Source organism: Grampus griseus (assembly GCF_964374135.1).
Source record: "Grampus griseus genome assembly, chromosome: 2".
Lineage (NCBI taxonomy): Eukaryota > Metazoa > Chordata > Mammalia > Artiodactyla > Delphinidae > Grampus > Grampus griseus.
Genome location: NC_139018.1, coordinates 13,455,709 through 13,474,621, shown reverse-complemented (window position 1 = coordinate 13,474,621; position 18,913 = coordinate 13,455,709). Strand labels below are relative to the sequence as shown.

The following is an 18,913-nucleotide window of genomic DNA, read 5'->3' as shown; positions in this document are numbered from 1 at the left end:
AAAAGTTGGCAATTGCCCGTAGGCATCATATTAAAGGGAAAATATCTATTTTAAGAAGTGGATTAAAAACGACATAAGCAGTTTGTAAATTTTATCTTCATATTCCATTTCATAAAACTGGGATTGCCGTTGAGGCTGAGTTCAGAACACTTAATATGCAGATAAGTAAGGTCAGAGTGTTTCTTGGTTTGAATTATTTATTTTAGATCATAGTCTCCTTTCTGCCAGACTGTGTGTGTGTGTGTGTGTGTGTGTGTGTGTGTGTGTGTGTGTGTGTGTGTGTGTGTGTGTGTGTGTGTGTGTGTAACACAGCAGGTTACCATCAGAAAGATAAGCGCATTAGGGAAAGTAGTTCTTTCTGGCAGCAGCTCCCCTTATGAGCTTTTGTTTAGCATATAACTGAGTGTTTGGAACAAAGATGAGCCCTTTTAAATCATGGACACAGAGATTAAATTTTCTGGCCGTGTTGCGGGTAAAGTGAACATTAAATAAATGAGTGGAAGAACAAGGGTGGCTCTCCTGGTGAGAGCCATATTTAGGTGCCATTTAAGGGCTTTATCAACAAGTGTCTCATTTCAATACAGGGATCTTTTTTTTTTTTTTTCCATTGACAAGTCCCTAAACGCCCTAAAACAGACTTTCAAATTTCCCTATTATTTAAAATCAAGATTAGATTAAAATACTGTTCAATTTCCCTGCATAGTTTCATGACACAAGCCCTACGTTTTCCTTCCTTGCAAACAGAAAACAATTTATAGCATTGTTTTTCAAAATGTAGTACACAGCCCACTGGCATCGGGATCCTAAGGAGGTATTTTATAAATACAGATTCTGGGGCCCCACCTCAGGCCTCCTGAATCATAAACTCCGGGGGTAGGGCCCAGAGAATCTGCAGCGTTCAAAGCTCTCTGGGTGATTTTAACGCACAGTAAGGTTTGAGAACCACATACTTAAAAGGCATATGACTGATATCTTTAGAATACTACCTTGATTACTATATACTTGGTGAATTAATTTCTAAACTGAAAACCAGAAATGATTAGGAGTAAATTATTATTTGCAAAATGTTCTAATTTGTCTTTTTAAAAAATGAGATCTGTATGAATTTATATCCACTCCAGGAAAGCGGAAAGCACAGAAGTCCCCAAGAACTGGAAGCGATGCTCCAGAGAAGCTTCTATTGATTCTGCTCTAAACAGATTTCCTTTACTTTTTAAAAGGGAGGTTGGAACTTGGGCACCAACGTCTCCTTCTGCCCGCACAGTTTTTGGATTTTCAAACTAGCAAGATTTTTCTCTCAGGTAAATTTGATGGAGTTTCCGATCCAGCTTAGCAGTTAGGAAGATTATCAGAAAATAAAACATCAGGCAAATGAAGCAGATCTAACAAGAAAGGAAAAAACCATAAACCATGTTTACACAGAGAGGGTTCCTGGCGGGGACCTGGGTCACTGACTGAATGAGCTGCCGGGGGCCACACAAAGGTATCGGGTTTGGGATGAGAATGAAGATGAGAAGATACAAACAGGTGGAGAGGAGATTCGGTTCTTGAAAGAGAAGAGGAGGAGGAGGAATCTGACACTAAAAACATGAAAGAGAGAGAGAAAAAAAAGGATAAAGGCAAAAAAACTTTAGAAACACAAAGAAAAAAAATAAACTGGCTTTTAATATACTCACATAAGCTGCAAAGAAAATGAGGCCACGTAATACACAGTCATTCCTCTACTTGACAAGAGAATGCAAGTGCTTTCCGAAGAAAACACATTTGCTGTTTTTTCCACTGGTTATTTAATTGTTCTGCAACAACACCACGGCATAAAAACATCTCAGATTTACCTGGGCACGGATTCAGCAGTATGATCCATTGAAAATAATGCCTCTTTAACCTAGAATACCCAGGACATTCTGGAGGAAAAGAAACTATCTGCTTTTCAATTGGAAAGGATTAGAACTTGACTTTTCCTTGATTTGTTTTTTATGAGAAGCACTTATATAAAGTTTACTTGAAAACTAAGGTCTTTCTAGGTGCAGATAACTGAGGTGCAACAATGGGTCAGGTCCCTGAATCGTGACAATGGAGTCTAAGCTTGCTAAGCTGGTCTACGGTTGGGTCCACTGGCCGGGCATTTTGAAAAGGAAGCTATTACTGTCACTTCCATGCCTTCAGCTGGAGAGATACACAGCAGTAGGGAGAACCACTGCAGTGCCAAATTAAAATTTTTCCCAGACAAAATGGATCAAACTTTCAAGGCGGAAGAATCCTTACTACGGATCGGTGTCTGGTAATATCTACCAATGATCAAAGATAAATCTCCTTACTCCGCTTCCTGTTTTGAAGGCAAAAGGAAGGAAAAGAATTCTTTTTCCTCCTCTATTTAAGGAACTAACTTATTCCGAAGAAAAGACAATGATTCAAAGCTTCAAAGTTAAATGACTGTCCCTCCATTTGATTCCTCTCTCCTGATGGCTAGGACCTATTGGATGACAGAGGTGGGGGGAAGGGGACCCAGAGGCGATATTAGAAGGGAAAGCATATTCCTTAAGGGTTTTTTTTTTCAGTCTGCCACATCCATTTAATAAAACCAATGTCCACTCTTTAGCCACAGTGGACTCAGCTATAGTCCAAAGCTTGTAGACATGGGTTCCCCTTATGTTATTACACAGATCTGCATATGGACAATTTCAGAGGTGGAAAACCATACCCCAGTTAATTATTCACCTTCCAAAATCAAGAACACTGAGCCTGTACTTCATAATGACCCAGATGTATAATAATGGGATCTCGGTTATATTTTTATAACCGAGCTCTCATCTGTTTGACATATACACTGAAATTTTAACAGGCAAAATACGATGTCTGAGATCTGCCTCAAAATAGTCTACAAAAACTAAGTGTGGGACAGCAGAGATACAGGAAAAAAGAATAGGAATTGTTGAAGGCTGGTGTTAGGTACATGGGGGTTCATTATACGAGTATTTCTATTTTGGTATACTTGAAATTTTTCCACAGTAGAAAATTTTTTTAAAAAAGGAAATAAATTTTAGCTCTGGAAGACAAAAACAACAATCCAAGAGGGCCTGTGGCTTCACAGAGGCGTCTACTGCACACTGGGTGACTCAGAATTGGCAGTATCACAACCGTGGCAGGTCACCTCGGCTTTGGCCACACGTCTTTGCCGGCTGTGCTCTTGTCGGATGCATTTCGAAAAGCAGAGAAGCACTGCAGAAGCCTGAGGACGTTCTCCCAAACGGGTGCAGAGGAATCCTCAGGGCATGTGTAAAGGGACACGTCACAGGGGCTGTGCAGCACGTATATGGTATGCTATTTTCAAGTCAAGGGACACGGGAAATAAGATATAATCTTATTTGTATGGGAGGGTAAACAAAAAGCTAATAAAAAATGGTTGTCTTTAGGGAAAGGCAAGATGGAAGGGCAGGGATGGAAGCAAAACACCTCTATGGAACCTTCGGAATCAAGTTTGGACCAAATCTGTGGGTCGCTCACGAGACAGGCAGCCCCACTGATGCACTAATAAGAACCGCTGCCCTCCTGCGACCACCAATGGGCTGAACTATCTAAAACTGGGCTTTATTAATCAAGATGGAGGCATCTTTTCCATTTATAGGTGAGTCTTCATAATTTTTAAGTCTCTCTGATTTAAATGATCACTTCAGAATGTTTTACCATCATTTATAATCAGTCTGCAACTGATAAGGCCTGCTAACATGGCCTTCCGTTTCTCTGATTCCTGGCCTCCTGGGTAAGTAACTGGTGGTGGTGGTGTGAAAAGCAACGATTTGGGGCTGTGGGGGCAGGGCCAGTGAGAGGAGTCTTGGAGGGCGTCGTGTGGACATACAACCACACCAACACAATAAACTGGTCACTGGCCAGCGCCTGAGGGAGAGCAGTGTCCACTACGGACAAGTGGCAGCGACCCCCGACTCTGCCACGGAGACACACCTCGGCTGGAAGCTACAGCACCTGATGTTTAACCTGAAGTGGGAGCCTCCTGGAGGCTCCGGGGAAGAGGTCCCAAGGGGCAAAGGGGAGAATGAATCCCAAGGGCCTCCCTCATTTTCTCCCACTGTCTGTTTTTAATGTGATGTGGATGAAAGTCTCAGACCTCAGGGGAGATTAAGGTCCCGATCAGCTGGTGGGGAAGGGGGTCTGAAATTAGTATGAGTGTCCTCGCAGGGTCCTGTGGGTGGGGGAGAAGGGGAAGCTGGCCCTGGGCAGCCACAGCAGCTGTGAACCAGCTGTAGTGACTGTTACCTCCCTCTCTTCTCTCCCCGGGGTCCGAGCCTCACCTCTCAGTGGCTAAGTCCTGACAGCCTGACCTTCCCTCTCCTGCAGCGAGGGGGGCTACACACGTCCCTCTAGCAGGTCTGGACCACAAGCAGAACTCTGCTGTACCATCCCAGGTCAGAGTCTGCCTGGTGCGCCGTCTAAGCCCACCAATGACTGCCCCTCCACCCAGGGGCCAGGCTACTCCAGGGGCGAGTTTCTCTGTGGCCTAGCTGGCCTGCATTTTGAGCAGTGGCTGCGAGCCCTGTTAAACTGCACTAATTTATAATTCATGCTGCTTCCGATGCCCAACACTCTTTTGACCTAGGAGCCCCAAGGCCCTGGGATCAGGCTTCTTCAGCCGACTTTAAATTTGGTAAAAGGGAGACTAGCACAGGAAGGCAGGCAGCTGTGAGGACGGGCTTGGGTGAGTACCACACCCGGCTCCCATTGCCACCTGGGGAGAGATTTTCCAAGGACGGCTGTGCACGCCTCGGGGCTGCTCTCTGGCTCTTTGGAGGGGCTTGGTCAGGAGCCGGGACCTGGCACAGTGCAGGAGAAAGACCCGGAGGCTCCTTTCATGAAATCAACCCACAGAAGACCAGGCGTACCCAGACAGCGATTCAGCCTGACCCAGGGCCCTCTGGGGTGGCGGGAGAAGCACCAAAACCAGCTTCCAAATGATGCTCTGGAACTATCCCTGAGGCTCAAAGCGCCGTGGATTTCTTTACATTCTGTGGGTCTGTCGAGTCCTCCGAATTGCCACTGAAAAGTCAGTATTACTACTAAAGTTACTTGTTTGGAGATTACAGAGGTCTCTTTACCCCTCTGTACTTAGGCACCTGTGGAAACGCAAATGATAACTGAGGTGTAAATATCTGCTCCGAGGCAGTAAGTGCTACAAGCTTCCTCGTGGGGTCAGTAGATTCAGAAGCTCTGAACCCACCTGCCTCTCCCTGCAGGGTTTCCTGTGGGGTTGTGTGAGTTCATATGTGCAACTGATTAGAAACCGAAAGCTTGATTTTTAGCAAGGTCTGAAATCTGAAGAAAGAGAGAGAAACAGAAAAGCAGAGGGAAGCTTGATGGGGATGGGAACAGTCTAATTTTAGTTTCAAATTTTCGGCTCCAAGAGCAAGGGGAAAAATCGATTTCAAAGAGCTGCGTTGGGCAAGTAATATTACTTCCCCCACTGTGAACAAACGCTTGAAAAAAGACACCGGAGAAAACGCACCTCAGGCGACAGTGTAGCCTATTTGGGTGAGGACTTCTTCCCGCCCCAGGCCCTGGCGGTCTTCGTCCCGCGCGGCTTGGGGCCAGGCCCCACGTCCCTTCCGGTTGACACCATTTCGGCCCCTCTGGCTTTTTATTCTCACCTGTCTCGGGATCGCTGAAGTCTGGCAAAGTAATTGTATTAAGCTGTCGTCTGTCAGCAATGGTTCTATCTAAGAGGCTGCTCCCACGTCCAGAATCACTGCAAAACACAGCTACAAATGTCAGTCATTTGAAGGGTGGGCAGGGGAAGGCAACAGAGTCAACCAATCCCGACTCCTGAACCGCAGCAAAACCTCCTGTGCATTTCTGGAGCTTCATCAGCACCTTTCCACTCGTCACCGGGCTTCCTGCTTCCCCGCCCGGCCTGGTCTGGGATTCCTTTCAGGATCCGTATCACAAACACGGTTTAAACCGCACCCAGAGACCCGAGCTAATTTTCGTCTCTTTTGTGCCATGGCAAGACACAAAAATGAGAACTTCGAGCCACGCTCTCCATCCACCGTGTGGGGGAAGCTGATGAGCATTCTGTGCTGCTACGTGTCGGGCTCAAGCCCATGAACACATCATCCTCGAGCTGTCTTTAGGAACCAACGCTCTACACCAGTGCGTCTAAGCCCTGGCTGCACAGAAGAATCACCCGGGGCATCTCGAAAAGCCATGGATGCCTGGGTCCTGCCCCAGACCAAATAAATCAGAATTTCTGGTTTTCAAAGCTCCCCAGATGGTTCTCATGCATAACCAAATTCAAGAACCACTGGCCCTGCCTTTTCAAAGGGTGACACAGCCACGGCCTCGTTTGTGTCCTAAGAACAAGCCTTTAAGATAAATGGCGTGGTTGATACCTCTATTCAATAGACAAGAGAGAGGAGGTGTGAGGCCCTACACTGAGCTGGGTGCTGGCAGAGTGGCAGCTACAGCCCCCTTCCGGTGTTCCCGAGCTGGGAAGGCTGGGCCTTGGAGAGAACACAGTCGCGTTTGGGCAGCAGCCTCCAGGCCGGTGGTTCTCATTAGCTTCCGGCACTGAAGCCCCCTCTCCAGGCTGCTCCCGCGTATAGTAACGGGATCAGCCCCACTCCTTGGGCGAGTCACGTGGGAGACCACATCGGGACTAACGGGAATGGAACACCGTTAAGGGCGCTCAGCTCAGAAAGATTTTTTTTTTTTTTTAATTCTAAGAAACTTGTAAGTAAAAACAATTAAACAATTGCATTCTTTTTTCCTCTATCATGGTATTCTATCAAAAGATGTATATCTGTCTCTTGAGGTTTGAGCCTTTAATGCTTTTCTTTGAATCCATTTTTTTTCCCCCAATCTGGGGGCTCTACAAATGATTTTTTTCGTTAAGAAGTTCAAATTCCACAGTAAAGGGACACAATTTCCTTCCTCTATGCAGCTGTTGCTAAAAGTGGTACAAACAAGATTTGCTATGAAACTTAATATGGTTTGCAGGCTGCAATTTCCACGTCCAGTGATGTAGTTAGAGAAATCCACAGGAAACAGAAGGAAACTTGCTTCAGTACAGACTGGTTTGTCAGCCTATACTTATGACATCACTGGATACATGCTTTTAGGAATCTGTTCTATTAATTATTTCCATGACTGAGAAACAATAAATGTCTCTGAGCAGAAGACAGCATAAAAGTACATGCAAATTTGCATTAATCACATTAGCAACTGAATATTTCTAGCATTGATCTATTCATGCATGTATTTTTAATATAAATATTACAAAAAATACTACAAAAATATTACAAAGAGTTAATTATCTGAACGTTGCAATGGCTCCCCACTTAGGAGTTTTTTGGAAGATCTTATCTCAAAATATAGTGAAGTTTTTCATCACCTTGGGGATTCCAGGACGCACAATGAGGTCTTGGAATTGCCAAGGAAGGATCTGCCTGGGTTTTCAGTGGACCAAATCACAGTAAGTGGATGGGAGATGTCTGGTTCAGCCACAATCCTCCAGGCTTCTCATTTCATCAAGTATCAGAGCACAGGGTTGGCTGCTGCATGTCATGCTGGGTCCTGGAACCCAACCAGGAGTCTGGGTTCTTATCCCACATCTGTCACTAATGGTAGGTCACTTTGAGCAAGGCCCCTTTCTCTGTGCCTCAGTGACTTCCCTGTTAGGTGAGGTGGCCTCTTCTTCCCATACAGAAGTGTGTCAGGCTGAACTGAGGTCACGGAGACAGAACCTTCAGAAGAATTATAACCTCTGGACACATGCCAGGTGTCCTTATAAACACCATGCCTCCAAATACGCATCAGGGGTTAACAAGGCTGGCCGACTTTTGGAGACAACTTATTCCCAGCTGTCTGGTGCAACGGTAGGTGTGGAGAAGCTGAGTTAAGGACCTCCTACTCCAGATGTTATAAACCCCAACTAAAACGAAGATCTTAACTTATGAACCTCAGCCAATGATAGGGACACAGGACCTATTTCCCTTCCACCAGCTGAGAAACAATATTTGGTTACATTCCTTTGTTTATCTCCATAGTATCTGTTTATCTCCATAGTATCTGTTTATCTCCATAGTATCTGTTGCTTATATAGCAACAAATAACTGTTCACAATGGAGATGCCTTCATTTCCACTCTGACTGTTGTGACTGACTGAGAATTTTGGTGGATGCTTCAAGCAGGTTTTAGTTCTTTGTTTATATGGTGCAGAATTTGTCTTTGCCATGATCCACAGGATATGGAAGGAGGGGCAGAGGGAGGCCTGGCCTCGCTCTCTCATTCTGGCCAGCGTGTCTCGGGCAAGCCTTCCTCTCTCCCTCTGGGACACATCTACTTGGGCACTCCGTGGACCACCTCCCCCCTACAGCTCAGTCACCTGACCTCTTCTCTGTCTGGCCCTTGGGTGCCAGGACCACCTCCGAAGGACGATGACAGGAAGGAAAGGAAAACCATTACTGGTCAGTGGTGTTAGTAGAGGGTTTAGGGAAAGGAAACTGGAAGGAGCCCCAAATCCACCGCACATAAGCTGAAGAGACCCACATATGTAGATGTACACATCCAGGTAATTTCTATTCCCTTAAAGAAGGACTGAAAATCCAGAGTAGACTGTACTGATGGTTAAGTTATCCTAGAAACTGGAAGCTTCTCTTGGAAATCCTCTAACACAGCTACACAGAGATTAAACACAAGAGGCAAGCTGATGGTGGACTGGGAGCCAGAACCCTGGGGTCCTTGTCACAGCCTTGTCCTCTCCCAGCTCTGAGACACAGTGCCTGGCACACAGTAAATACTGATGTAATAGAGGGGCCTTGGATAGGAAACCAGAACATTTCCCAGGCAACTTAAGCCTGGATTACATGAATCAAGGCAAGTTCTCAACATTCCCAAACTCAATTTTCTCATCAGTAAAATGGGTCTGATGTAACACGACATTCGCCCATTTTATGGGGCTACTGTGAAGATGAATGAGAGCACACTTTGTAAAAAGAAAAGCTCCACCGAAAGATGGATGACTACTAGCGTGAAATGGGGTTTCCGGGGCTTCCCTGGTGGCGCAGTGGTTGAGGGTCCGCCTGCCGATGCAGGGGACGCGGGTTCGTGCCCCGGTCCGGGAGGATCCCACATGCCGCGGAGCGGCTGGGCCCGTGAGACATGGCCGCTGAGCCTGCGCATCCGGAGCCTGTGCTCCGCAATGGGAGAGGACACAGCAGTGAGAGGCCCGCATACCACAAAAAAAAAAAAAAAAAAATGGGGTTTCCAATTTCCAACTGAGGTTAGAGCAAATAAATTCTTTTTAAAAAATGTTTATATGCTATTCGTTAATGTGATTGAAATGGGACTTGGGAAGAAAAACTTTTCTTCCGATCATATGGCTACATGATGGAGATGGTCTAAGTGGCAGTGACAAGAGGGGGAAGAAGTAGTTAATAATAAAAAATAAAAATAAAGGAAAAAAAGCTGGTTGTCAATTCAGAGAGGCAGCATGGGTGATGGAGAGAGCTTTGATGTTTGGCAGACCTGGGTTTGAATAATAGCTCTACTAGTTGTTTAATTGAGAAAACTAGGGCAAGTTCTTTAATAAAAGTGTAGTGTAGCTTCACTTTTATTTTCTATGAAGTGGAAAGAACAGTAGCTTTCTTGCAAGGCTGAGGCAGGGGTTGAGGAGGACGTATGTATAAACAGCTTAGCACGGTGCAGCACAGAGAAGGTACAGCATCCCTTGCTGAAGCGCTGGACCGCCTGGCGAGGCTCTGGCCAGAGGTCACACTGTCTTAAGTGGCCAAGTCAACGCGCACAAGAGCTGAGGGAGCTGTGCACTTCAGCAGGAGAGAAGACGAAACGTGAGGCGGATTTCTGTCCTAAAGGCACGCAAAGCTGCAGGCCTCAACCCAGGCTTCTGAAGTGACCAACACCTTGCCAAACGTACACTCAGGACAACGCCACCCACCCTTTGCTCACGGCAGGAGAAGCGTTCTCAGCCTGCAGGGACCGCTCTTTGGCCTCAGGCTCCGTTCAGCAACCGGCCCAGAGGGTGGTGCTCCTTCAAGCAAGAGTGAAGAGGAGGGACGGGTCGCAAAGGACAGGAAGCCAGGTCTTGTCTTCCGTTTGGCCCTGTTACTGCCCGTGTCTTCTTCCGCGCCCCCTTGTCCCACTGCTCTGGAGGCCTGTGCCAGCCCCTGGGTGGGGCTCTTGGGGGTGGCGAGCAGTGGGACGCCCTGGGAGGGTGAGCACAGGCCCCTCACAACTGAGCACACTTAGAAACACGGGCGCCTGAGCCCGGAAGTCAGTGAGGACCTTCTCCAGCTGGAAACCAACCGGCCCCTGCCAGCATGCTTTCTGCTCAGTTTTCACGTCTTTTATGAAGCAGGGATGCTTCTCAGCCACTTGTGCATGCGTTTCTATCCTCTTCTAAAGCCCCGCGTGTCCCGACTTGAGGCTGCTGGGCCCAGAGCCGCCCTTATCTGGAGAACTGCGGGGTGTGCTGTCCCCGTCAAGACACTACCCTCCCCTCTTCTGCTTTATTCTACTGCCAGGGTCACGCCCTCCCCGACCGTACTGGGGAGGATGTCTAAGTCTGCACACTGGTGAGGGCTACAGGAGAAACATTTATTTATATCCCAGAGAAAATAGTTAAAAAACAAACAGGAAACTCCTTAATAAGGGGCTGCTGGACTGCCAGCACCCCCCCTCGAGGCTTTGGGAGTAGCTGGAGGGAGCAGTTCCGTAGAGCTGATGCGTCCTCCACCCACCCCCACCCCCACCCCCAGCCAGACTCTGCGCCCGGAGCCAAGGTCCCCCGTGCCTGGCCCTGAAGGATCCTTCAGGGAGCTGAGCAAGTACGGACACAGCCCAGGCATTTGGTTAAGTGTTTTTAAAAAGCTTTCCAATTCTGCTATTTTTTCTTCTCCTCACATGCAATACTCTTGGTTGCTAAGTGGGAAGAAATGTGGGGAGGTGGGAGAGGTGTGGAGAACTGAGAGAAAACTGGCAACGGGAAAGCTGATGGATTTATTTTCTCACTTCTAAAGGGGGTACAGACAAAGGGATGTGCTCCACTAGGAAGCAGCCAGCCCGGGGAGTATCGCCTGTAGCTGGGCTCGCGGCAAAGACCCTCCCTCAAATCCTGCTGCGTCTGGTAGGCTGGGAGTGGGGACTATGGGACATAAATATGGACATTTCCTATTTCTGCCTACAGACTTAGAAAAGTAGAATTTTTTTAAAAAATTAAAATGATCTTTATCTCCAGAACATACCCACAAAAGGGAAGAGGCCAGTTTCACGATTAGCTTTTCACCAAGAGGAAGATGGGCCCCATGGGCCTGGTAACGTGCCACAGGCTACGGTTAGGAAGGGGGCTCTCGTGTAATTCTTGTGGCTCGGGCTCTGCGAGGGGGGGCTCCCGGCCAGGCTCCCCCATCTTCTAGCCACACCGCCCACGGGGCTTGTGGTCTCAACTCTGGCTCATGTCAGCTCATCAGGACCCATCACCTCAACAGGGCCCTGATTTTGAACATATATATTTTTTTAACGGCAGAAACTTGTCGAACAAGATCTCACATGGAGCCCCACCAGCACCCTGCTGCTTCCCTAACCCCACCCCACCTTTCCTCCCACCCCGCAGCGACTCACCAGCCTGCCTGCCCGCCTCCTGCTGGGCTGGATTGGGTGGGCCACACCCTTGGACACATTTACGATTTGACTTATACATTCTTAGGCTCCTGACTCTTAAGAGCAGAATGTGGGCTGTCCATACATCTTGCTGCGAACTTGAAAAATGTTCTGAGTGCTTGAGCAGTTGTTTGAATTCACCTGAATCGTGAGGTCCCTTTTCATTAAATCACTTCCTTCACAGGTCAGGGCACACTTCGTAATCTAGACACATGCCGGGAAACACTGCTCAAGACTTGAAGATGGTGCTTTTCGGGGACATGCTGGGAGTTGACTAGTGGACCTTCCTTAGATTATCTGCCTCTGCAGGGTGGGCGCCTTTGACTGACTCCTACTGGCTGGGCCCTTTCACATCTCTATGGGGCAGAGTTGGCCAGTAGAAAACCTATGAATTTTGTCTGGTCGAGATATAATCAATGTCCACTCCGTAGAAAAGATAACCCCAAACAATGTATTTCATTGTTCTAGAGAATATTATTGTTTTTATATTTATTTGCAAATTCATTTCAGCAAATCTATTTTTCAAATTCTTCTTTGAATGGGTCTCAACATTTTACTGCTTCCCTCATTAGTTAACGAGGTAAGTAAAATCTTCCATATGTGCTAATCTTTTATGTTTTATATGTGCTAATCTTTTATATTTGTTTGAGTCATGATTTTAACTTTTTGAAAATTACACTTTATCATGTCAAAAGCAATTTCTACTCTCCTTAGTAGCATGTGGCCTGTTGTCTACGCAGGTCTTTTTAAAATATTACTGTGAGAACCCCATCTGGAATATATAATTGACTAGTCTATCCATAAAGCACCAGAAAGATAAAGACTTGTCAAAGGGAATTACACAAATGGCTGGCCGAGGGAAATCAGACGGAGACCAATTGGAAGTGAGCCTAGAGGGCCACCGTGGCAACGAAAGCATAAGAAACCCACGATTTGGAGATTTCATCAGACGCTAAGAGAAAATCGGCTTAAAAATGTAATGTGTGAGGCTCCACTGCTCTTACCTGTGGCTCCCGGGGGCCTAGGGGTGCACAGGGGTGGAGAATTTGTCCTGCTAAATGCCTATCGGGGATGGACTGAGAGGCAGGGGCCATGCCAAAACCACGCACAACAGGTGCCGCCGCTGGCCTCTTACCTGGGATTGGTAAGATTGTAGCAGGACTTCCAAGTCTGCAGCATGTGCTTACAGGTGAGGAGCGCCTCATCCGGGCCCCGGCACAGCGACTCCAGCCTCACTTTGGAAAACAGTAGTCTGTGGTGGGGGGATAAAGGGAGAAAAGAACACAGCTCAAGCCAGAGTTCCCACCAGGACAAAACAGAGTAGCCAGAAGCTCTGTACTCATTCTAGAAGGGTGCGCCCAAAGGCTGGATGCGAGGGAAGCAGTGGCAGGAGGGCTGAGGATTCCAGAACTCCCGGCTCAGTATCTGCCTTTGCGTAAGTCTCACCCCCAACGCCAATGCCGGCACAATGCCACCATGTGTGGTCAGGTTAAACGTATCTGGAGTGGCTAATTTCATTCAGAACACAGGGATTTTATTAAGACCGTGCTTTTTAGAACAAAGCCAACTTATTTGCAAAACTTCAAAAATGCATCAAAAGCGAATCTTGATTTATTTACAAAATTACACAGGCGATGTAATTATCTACATAAATATCTACAAATAACCTTCCGCAATGATCCTCATCATGGGAAGGAGATGAAAGCCTGAACCGAGGGCACATAAAAAGGGGGCCTCGGGCTAAGGCCCTCTCCGCTTTGATCTTTTCCAGCCCTGCTCTGTAGGGGCTAGGACTTCACCAAGTCACCCATAGTCACCCACTACCTCTTCCCAATTTTTTTTTTTTTTACCACCGATGGCTTCGCGTTCCGCCCAGACCTTCAGGGCACTAAGCTTAGCCCCTTCTCCCTTTCGTGGCCCCTCAGAGCTGCCCCGCCCCCTAAGTCTACTTATGTCCCTCTAGACATCAGCTCCCTTGGTCCCTGGGCTCATCACTACTGTCCCTGTGAAAGCCCCAGCATGAGCCCAGGTACCGTCCTGAAAGTCTTGCTGTCCACTCACCTGCCCGGCTCTAAGAAGTCATATAATAAAGATCTCCAAAAATCATTTTCATTCCCAGCTCAAGAAACTACAATGATTCCTTACTGACTGCAATAATAAGTCAAAATTCCTTATTGAGTCCTTTAAGACAGGGGTACTAGTCCGCGGCCTGTTAGGAACTGGGCCGCACAGCAGGAGGTGAGCAGCGAGTGAGCAAAGCTTCATCCGCCGCCCCCCATCGCTCGCATTACAGCCTGAACCACCTGCCCTGCCTCCCACGGCCCCCCACCGGTCCGAAGAAAAAATTGTCTTCTGTGAAACTGGCCCCTGGTGCCAAAAAGGCTGGGGACCACTGCTTTAAGACACTCTGCCCACTGGCCCACTCCTATGTCACCATCCCATTCAGTGCCACGGATCCCACTGGGCCCTTTACTCCTACCAATGTAATTCACTGGCCAAAGACTATGTTTTTATCATAACTCTAAGAATATATGCCATGCTCTCAATCTTTTTTTTTTTTGCGCTACGCAGGCCTCTCACTGTTGTGGCCTCTTCCGTTGCGGAGCACAGCCTCCGGACGCGCAGGCTCAGCGGCCATGGCTCATGGGCCCAGCCGCTCCGCGGCATGTGGGATCTTCCCGGACCGGGGCATGAACCCGCGTCCCCCGCATCGGCAGGCGGACTCTCAACCACTGCGCCACCAGGGAAGCCCATGCTCTCAATCTTAATCTCTACTAATCCACATCACTCCTTAATTCTTCCTAAATTCAGCTAAAACTCCACCTCATCAAATAAGTCTTCCATGGGTACCACTTTCACACCTTTATCTTTACACTGTGTGTATCATATCAGCTGGTGTTTGTTGTTAATAAAAAGAAGACAAAGACAGGGAGGAACTCCTGCTTTTTAAAGGTCTTCTATGTGCCCGTACTTGGCACTTTTACAAAACAATATCAGTGTTATCTGTGTAAGGACCCCTCTCAGTAGGGGGTTTTATCTCCCTTCAATAAAAGAACCTCTGGCCTCACTTCCACAGTGCTTAGAACTGTGCTCTGAGGTCAGTGGGCTTTAAATCAGCACTTGCTCACTGACTATTTTCTCTATAAACCACAGAAGGTAAAGAAGTATGTTCCCGGTGACTTAAGTTAGACACATAGGAGAATTGCCTCACTACTCATCTGAGGGCAGGCGCTTCGGAGGAGGAAAGTCCACCCCCTGCCCCGGGAGAGGTGGAAGGAGGGCGGTCCTAACAGTCGCCACCCAAGCTCAGGATGGGTTAGCACCAACCACTCCCTCCAAATGGAACACAGGATGCCCAAGGGGGCGCTGGTGGCTCCCAGAAGGGTCAGGGCTGCAGCCTTCTCAAGCCTGGGTCTGCAGAAGCCTAGGACGATGGAATAACAGGCCAGGTAAGGAGACGGATGGAGGCCCTGATCTACCAGCAGGTGGGCGTAAAGAGTGAGGCCAGATGTGAGAACAGGGCTTGGCTTCTGCTCAAAAACACCTCAAGAAGTGGAAATTCCCTGAGGCCTTTCCAGGACTGCCTGCAAGGGATGGCAGCCACTCAGGCTGTCTGAGGGGTTTTTAAGGAGCCGGAAGCCAACTCTTGCTGATGTCTTCATGAGTCCAGAAGGTGGTGGGAGTACTTCTCCACCAGAATCTCCCACATGACACGGGTCCAGTCAACATGGGTCAACTGGAACATGTGTTACAAAGGAAGGAGGAGCTGCCGAACGGTCACCTGCCAGCGTTTGGTGGAGACCTACTTGGAGGCCAGAGACCCTCGTGGATGAGGTCTGGGTGCCAAGCAATTTTGGCCAGGGGAGACCCCACCGAGACCATGGTGTTCTCTGGAGGCGCACCGAGTCCTCTGGCTGAGTCAGGTTCGGAGCTTGCCAGCCCACGGACGGCCACGGAGTCGTGGGGAAGGTGTCCTGGCCTGGCAGGCAGAGCTGCGGCTCTAAGAGCAATTACCCACGATTCCTCTAACCGTACCAAAGTACAAAACACCAGAGCTCGTCTCTAAGCCACAGCTTGGGGGAACAGTTCTGTGCAAGGCTTCTTGGCTGGAAAAAGAACTGCTAATTAACATGAAATAACAGCTTTCAAACACTTGACTCAGGATATGGAGTTGAAAGGTGTGGGCTGGATTTCAGAGAACCAGACAGGAAGAACAATAGTAGAATTGCTGAGCCCAAATGATGGAAAAGGTACTTGGAAGTGAAGCAAGAGGGGCAGTGTGAAGGAGAGGCTGACGGAGAAGAGGAGCTGAGAGCACAGGCTGGGGAGAGAAAGCAAAGCCTCTCGGCCACTGTCGGATGTGCCCAGCGCGATGGGCAGACAGTTCCAGGAGCCTTTAGCTCCGACATGTTCTTGCGTGCAAAAGAGAAGCAGGAGATTGGAGGCCTCAGAGACTCTGCTCCTTCTCGCCATTCCCCAGACCTTGGCTGGTTTATAAGGCAGAGAACAATGCCGAAAACAGGACAAGGGACTTGTCAACGTGTTTGCCGAGCCCTGCTCACACATTTCAAGGTGGTTCGAAAACATCTGGCTGGGTGCAAGTTACACTGGCACAGATGTGAAGATAAGCGTTCATGTGCTGCGTTTGATGTCCAAAGATACTGTAGATTCCATCTACTGAGGAAACCCTGAGGCAAAAAACCTGGGACCAACCAGCATTTCAATCTGTGGAACTGTCAACCTGATAGAGAGGGCACAGGGATGGCCGGGCTGAGATCATTTGCCGGCCACATCACCCAGGACCCACCACAAATTAAGTGAGATGTTCCTCTTAAGTATAGTAAGGCATCACATGCTGGGAAAATGGTCTATTCCTCTTCCCTGTACCTGGCTCAAAGTCCATTAATCTAATTAAAACGAATTTTGCCCAGAGACTCATTGAATACTTACAGGATATTAATGAAGAATAGAACCTCGCTAAAATACCAATCTAACAATGTTCCTGGTAGTCCAAATCTAGCATCACGTGCAGTGCCTTTTATGATCTGGCTCCTGCCCACATGCTTAGCCTCTGTCTGCCCTCTGCCCGCCGGGTACATCCCCTATTCTAGCCACGATCAACTTCCTCCGCATGTCACTCTCCTTCGTGCCCCTGGGTCTTTGCACATGCTGTTCCTTCTGCCTGGAATGCCTTTTCTGTCCGCTTCTGCTTTTTAAGCCTCTACTCATCTTTGGAGATTCAGGTCAAAGAGCCTCCCCAACTCCCAACCACTGAAGCCAGCCTTAAGTAATAGGAGCTAAAACTCCCAAATGCAAATGCAATTCCAGAAAATACAAGAGCTCTCAACTGTGGAATAATAAGCTATAAGCCAGGAGGCTTCTGCTTTCAAGATGGGTGAAATAATGACAATAACAGCAGCAGCTGTCAGACGCTGTAAATACGTAATCAGTGATCTCTACAACAACCCTCCAAGTTAGGCTGAGAGCTAAGGAATCTGCCCCAGTTCACGTTGCCAGTCGCTGTTAGAACAGAAATGTAAACCCAAACCCATTTGACTCCAAACAGCCAAACGAGAAACAGAGGAGAATGACTTGAAATGTTCTGGCCACACTAATGAAGATATGTAGCATTTTCTAATCCAGTGTTAAATATTTAAAACCCTAAAATGTGCAAAGATCTGTGTTAGATACTGTGTGGAATAAAAGTGGCATAAAATACAGTCCCTTGACCTCAGAGAAGTTACAGTCCAGTCAGCAGGAAAGACTTGCCACGAATATTAGGCAGGATTTCTGGCTTAGGGACAGATTAAGGCCCTGAAATCTGGGTAGGGCTGCAGGAAAAGTGGAGTTTGGGCTCCTGGGGTGTTGTTCCTAGGATACATCATACATGGTTCTTTAAAAAATGATCACACTAAAAAAAAATTGATCACATTTGCCTGTGCTTTTTGTGACTTGCCTCTTTCACTCAAAAGTCAGGCACATATAAAATTCTAGACACTTGAAGGATGCAGTTAATCAAGGCTTTACTTTTCATTAAAACTAACAGAAACAATACTTTACCCCATTTTTGGAATTTTTTGAGAATTCCAAGGTAACTCTTGAAATAACTGTCTGGCTTAGTGTAGAGCTTAGAAAGAAGATACAGGCCCCTGGTGAAGCTCTGGGGCCATGTGGCCTGGTGACTTTTCACTGGGCACCCTGGAGGATGTACCAGGGCCAGGTTTAATGTCTAATCCTCATCCCCGGGAAGACTCCTCACTCCCTGGAAACTGCCCCCAAGCACTAGGCTTCCCCTCTAGCACATCTCTCTGGTTTAGCTTCACCCCGGGCCCCACCCCCATGAGACACAGACTCAACAGGATTCCTCGAGCTTTTTCCACGTGCCCTCCCATCTTCCTGCCTGCGCTCACCGTGCTCCCTCTGCCTGCCTAGAAGTCCCCTCCCCAGAGCCCCCCAACCAACTCTACCTGTTCAAGTCCCACCGTCTGACATCTCCTATGACTCACCCCCTGCCCCCCAGGCAGCATCTAGCTCCTTCCTCATCTGTATAAAATATTTTTTGTAATCTGTTCACTCACCCCATAATTTGTACAGCTGACTACCTACATGTCAGTGTGCCTGATAATGAACTTGAATTTGTTCGTCCTTTTGTCAATCATTAAAAAAATGCCTATTACGCCCTTGAGGCCACAAAGGGGAATAAGACATGGTATCTTTCCCCACCAAACCTCACAGTCTAGTGTTACATACACATATGTGATGAACACAAACAGACATATGGACAAGGTTCTCTGGCAGCACAAAAGGAAGGAGACAGGGTCGGCCTGGGGGGGTCATGCAAGACAGCTGAGAAGTAGGACTTTCAGTTAGGGTGGGAGGGGTCCTGGGGAAGGGCCTTCCAGGCAGGCAGATGGACCATCTCGACAATGGCAGGAGCGTCCCGTGCACTCAAGGAATGGTGTCTGGAGTCTGGGATATAAGGCTGGGGCCCACGAAGAAGCTAAAAGGGTAGATATCACTAAATTCTGAAATCTAATACTCCTCACGAAGCTTTCTGATGAAGAACTGTCCATGAAAATAAATTAGGAAAGTTTAGAGAAATTCTAAAGTAATAATTCCCTCCAATCTTATTTGGCAGTATAAACAATGCGCTCATTAAGTCCATCAAGGAGGAAACACGCATATTAATAAACAAAACCCCTCACTAATTAGCAGATTAGTAAATGCT

The 18,913-nt window shown here is 47.6% G+C and overlaps 1 protein-coding gene across 4 annotated transcripts in view; it reads right to left on the bottom strand.

Annotated features, from left to right (window-relative positions):
* Positions 1–18,913, bottom strand: part of TTC7B (tetratricopeptide repeat domain 7B) — a 237,585-nt gene that overhangs the window by 52,985 nt on the left and 165,687 nt on the right. For 3 of the 4 annotated variants that reach the window (XM_082647696.1, XM_082647697.1, XM_082647699.1), the window contains 3 exons: positions 12,821–12,937; positions 5,658–5,755; positions 1,419–1,580 (listed from right to left, as the gene is read on the bottom strand). In XM_082647696.1, coding sequence (XP_082503822.1) covers positions 1,419–1,580; positions 5,658–5,755; positions 12,821–12,937 — 377 coding nt within the window. The remainder of the gene's footprint in view (positions 1–1,418; positions 1,581–5,657; positions 5,756–12,820; positions 12,938–18,913) is intronic. The other variant, XM_082647698.1, reaches the window with a different exon arrangement.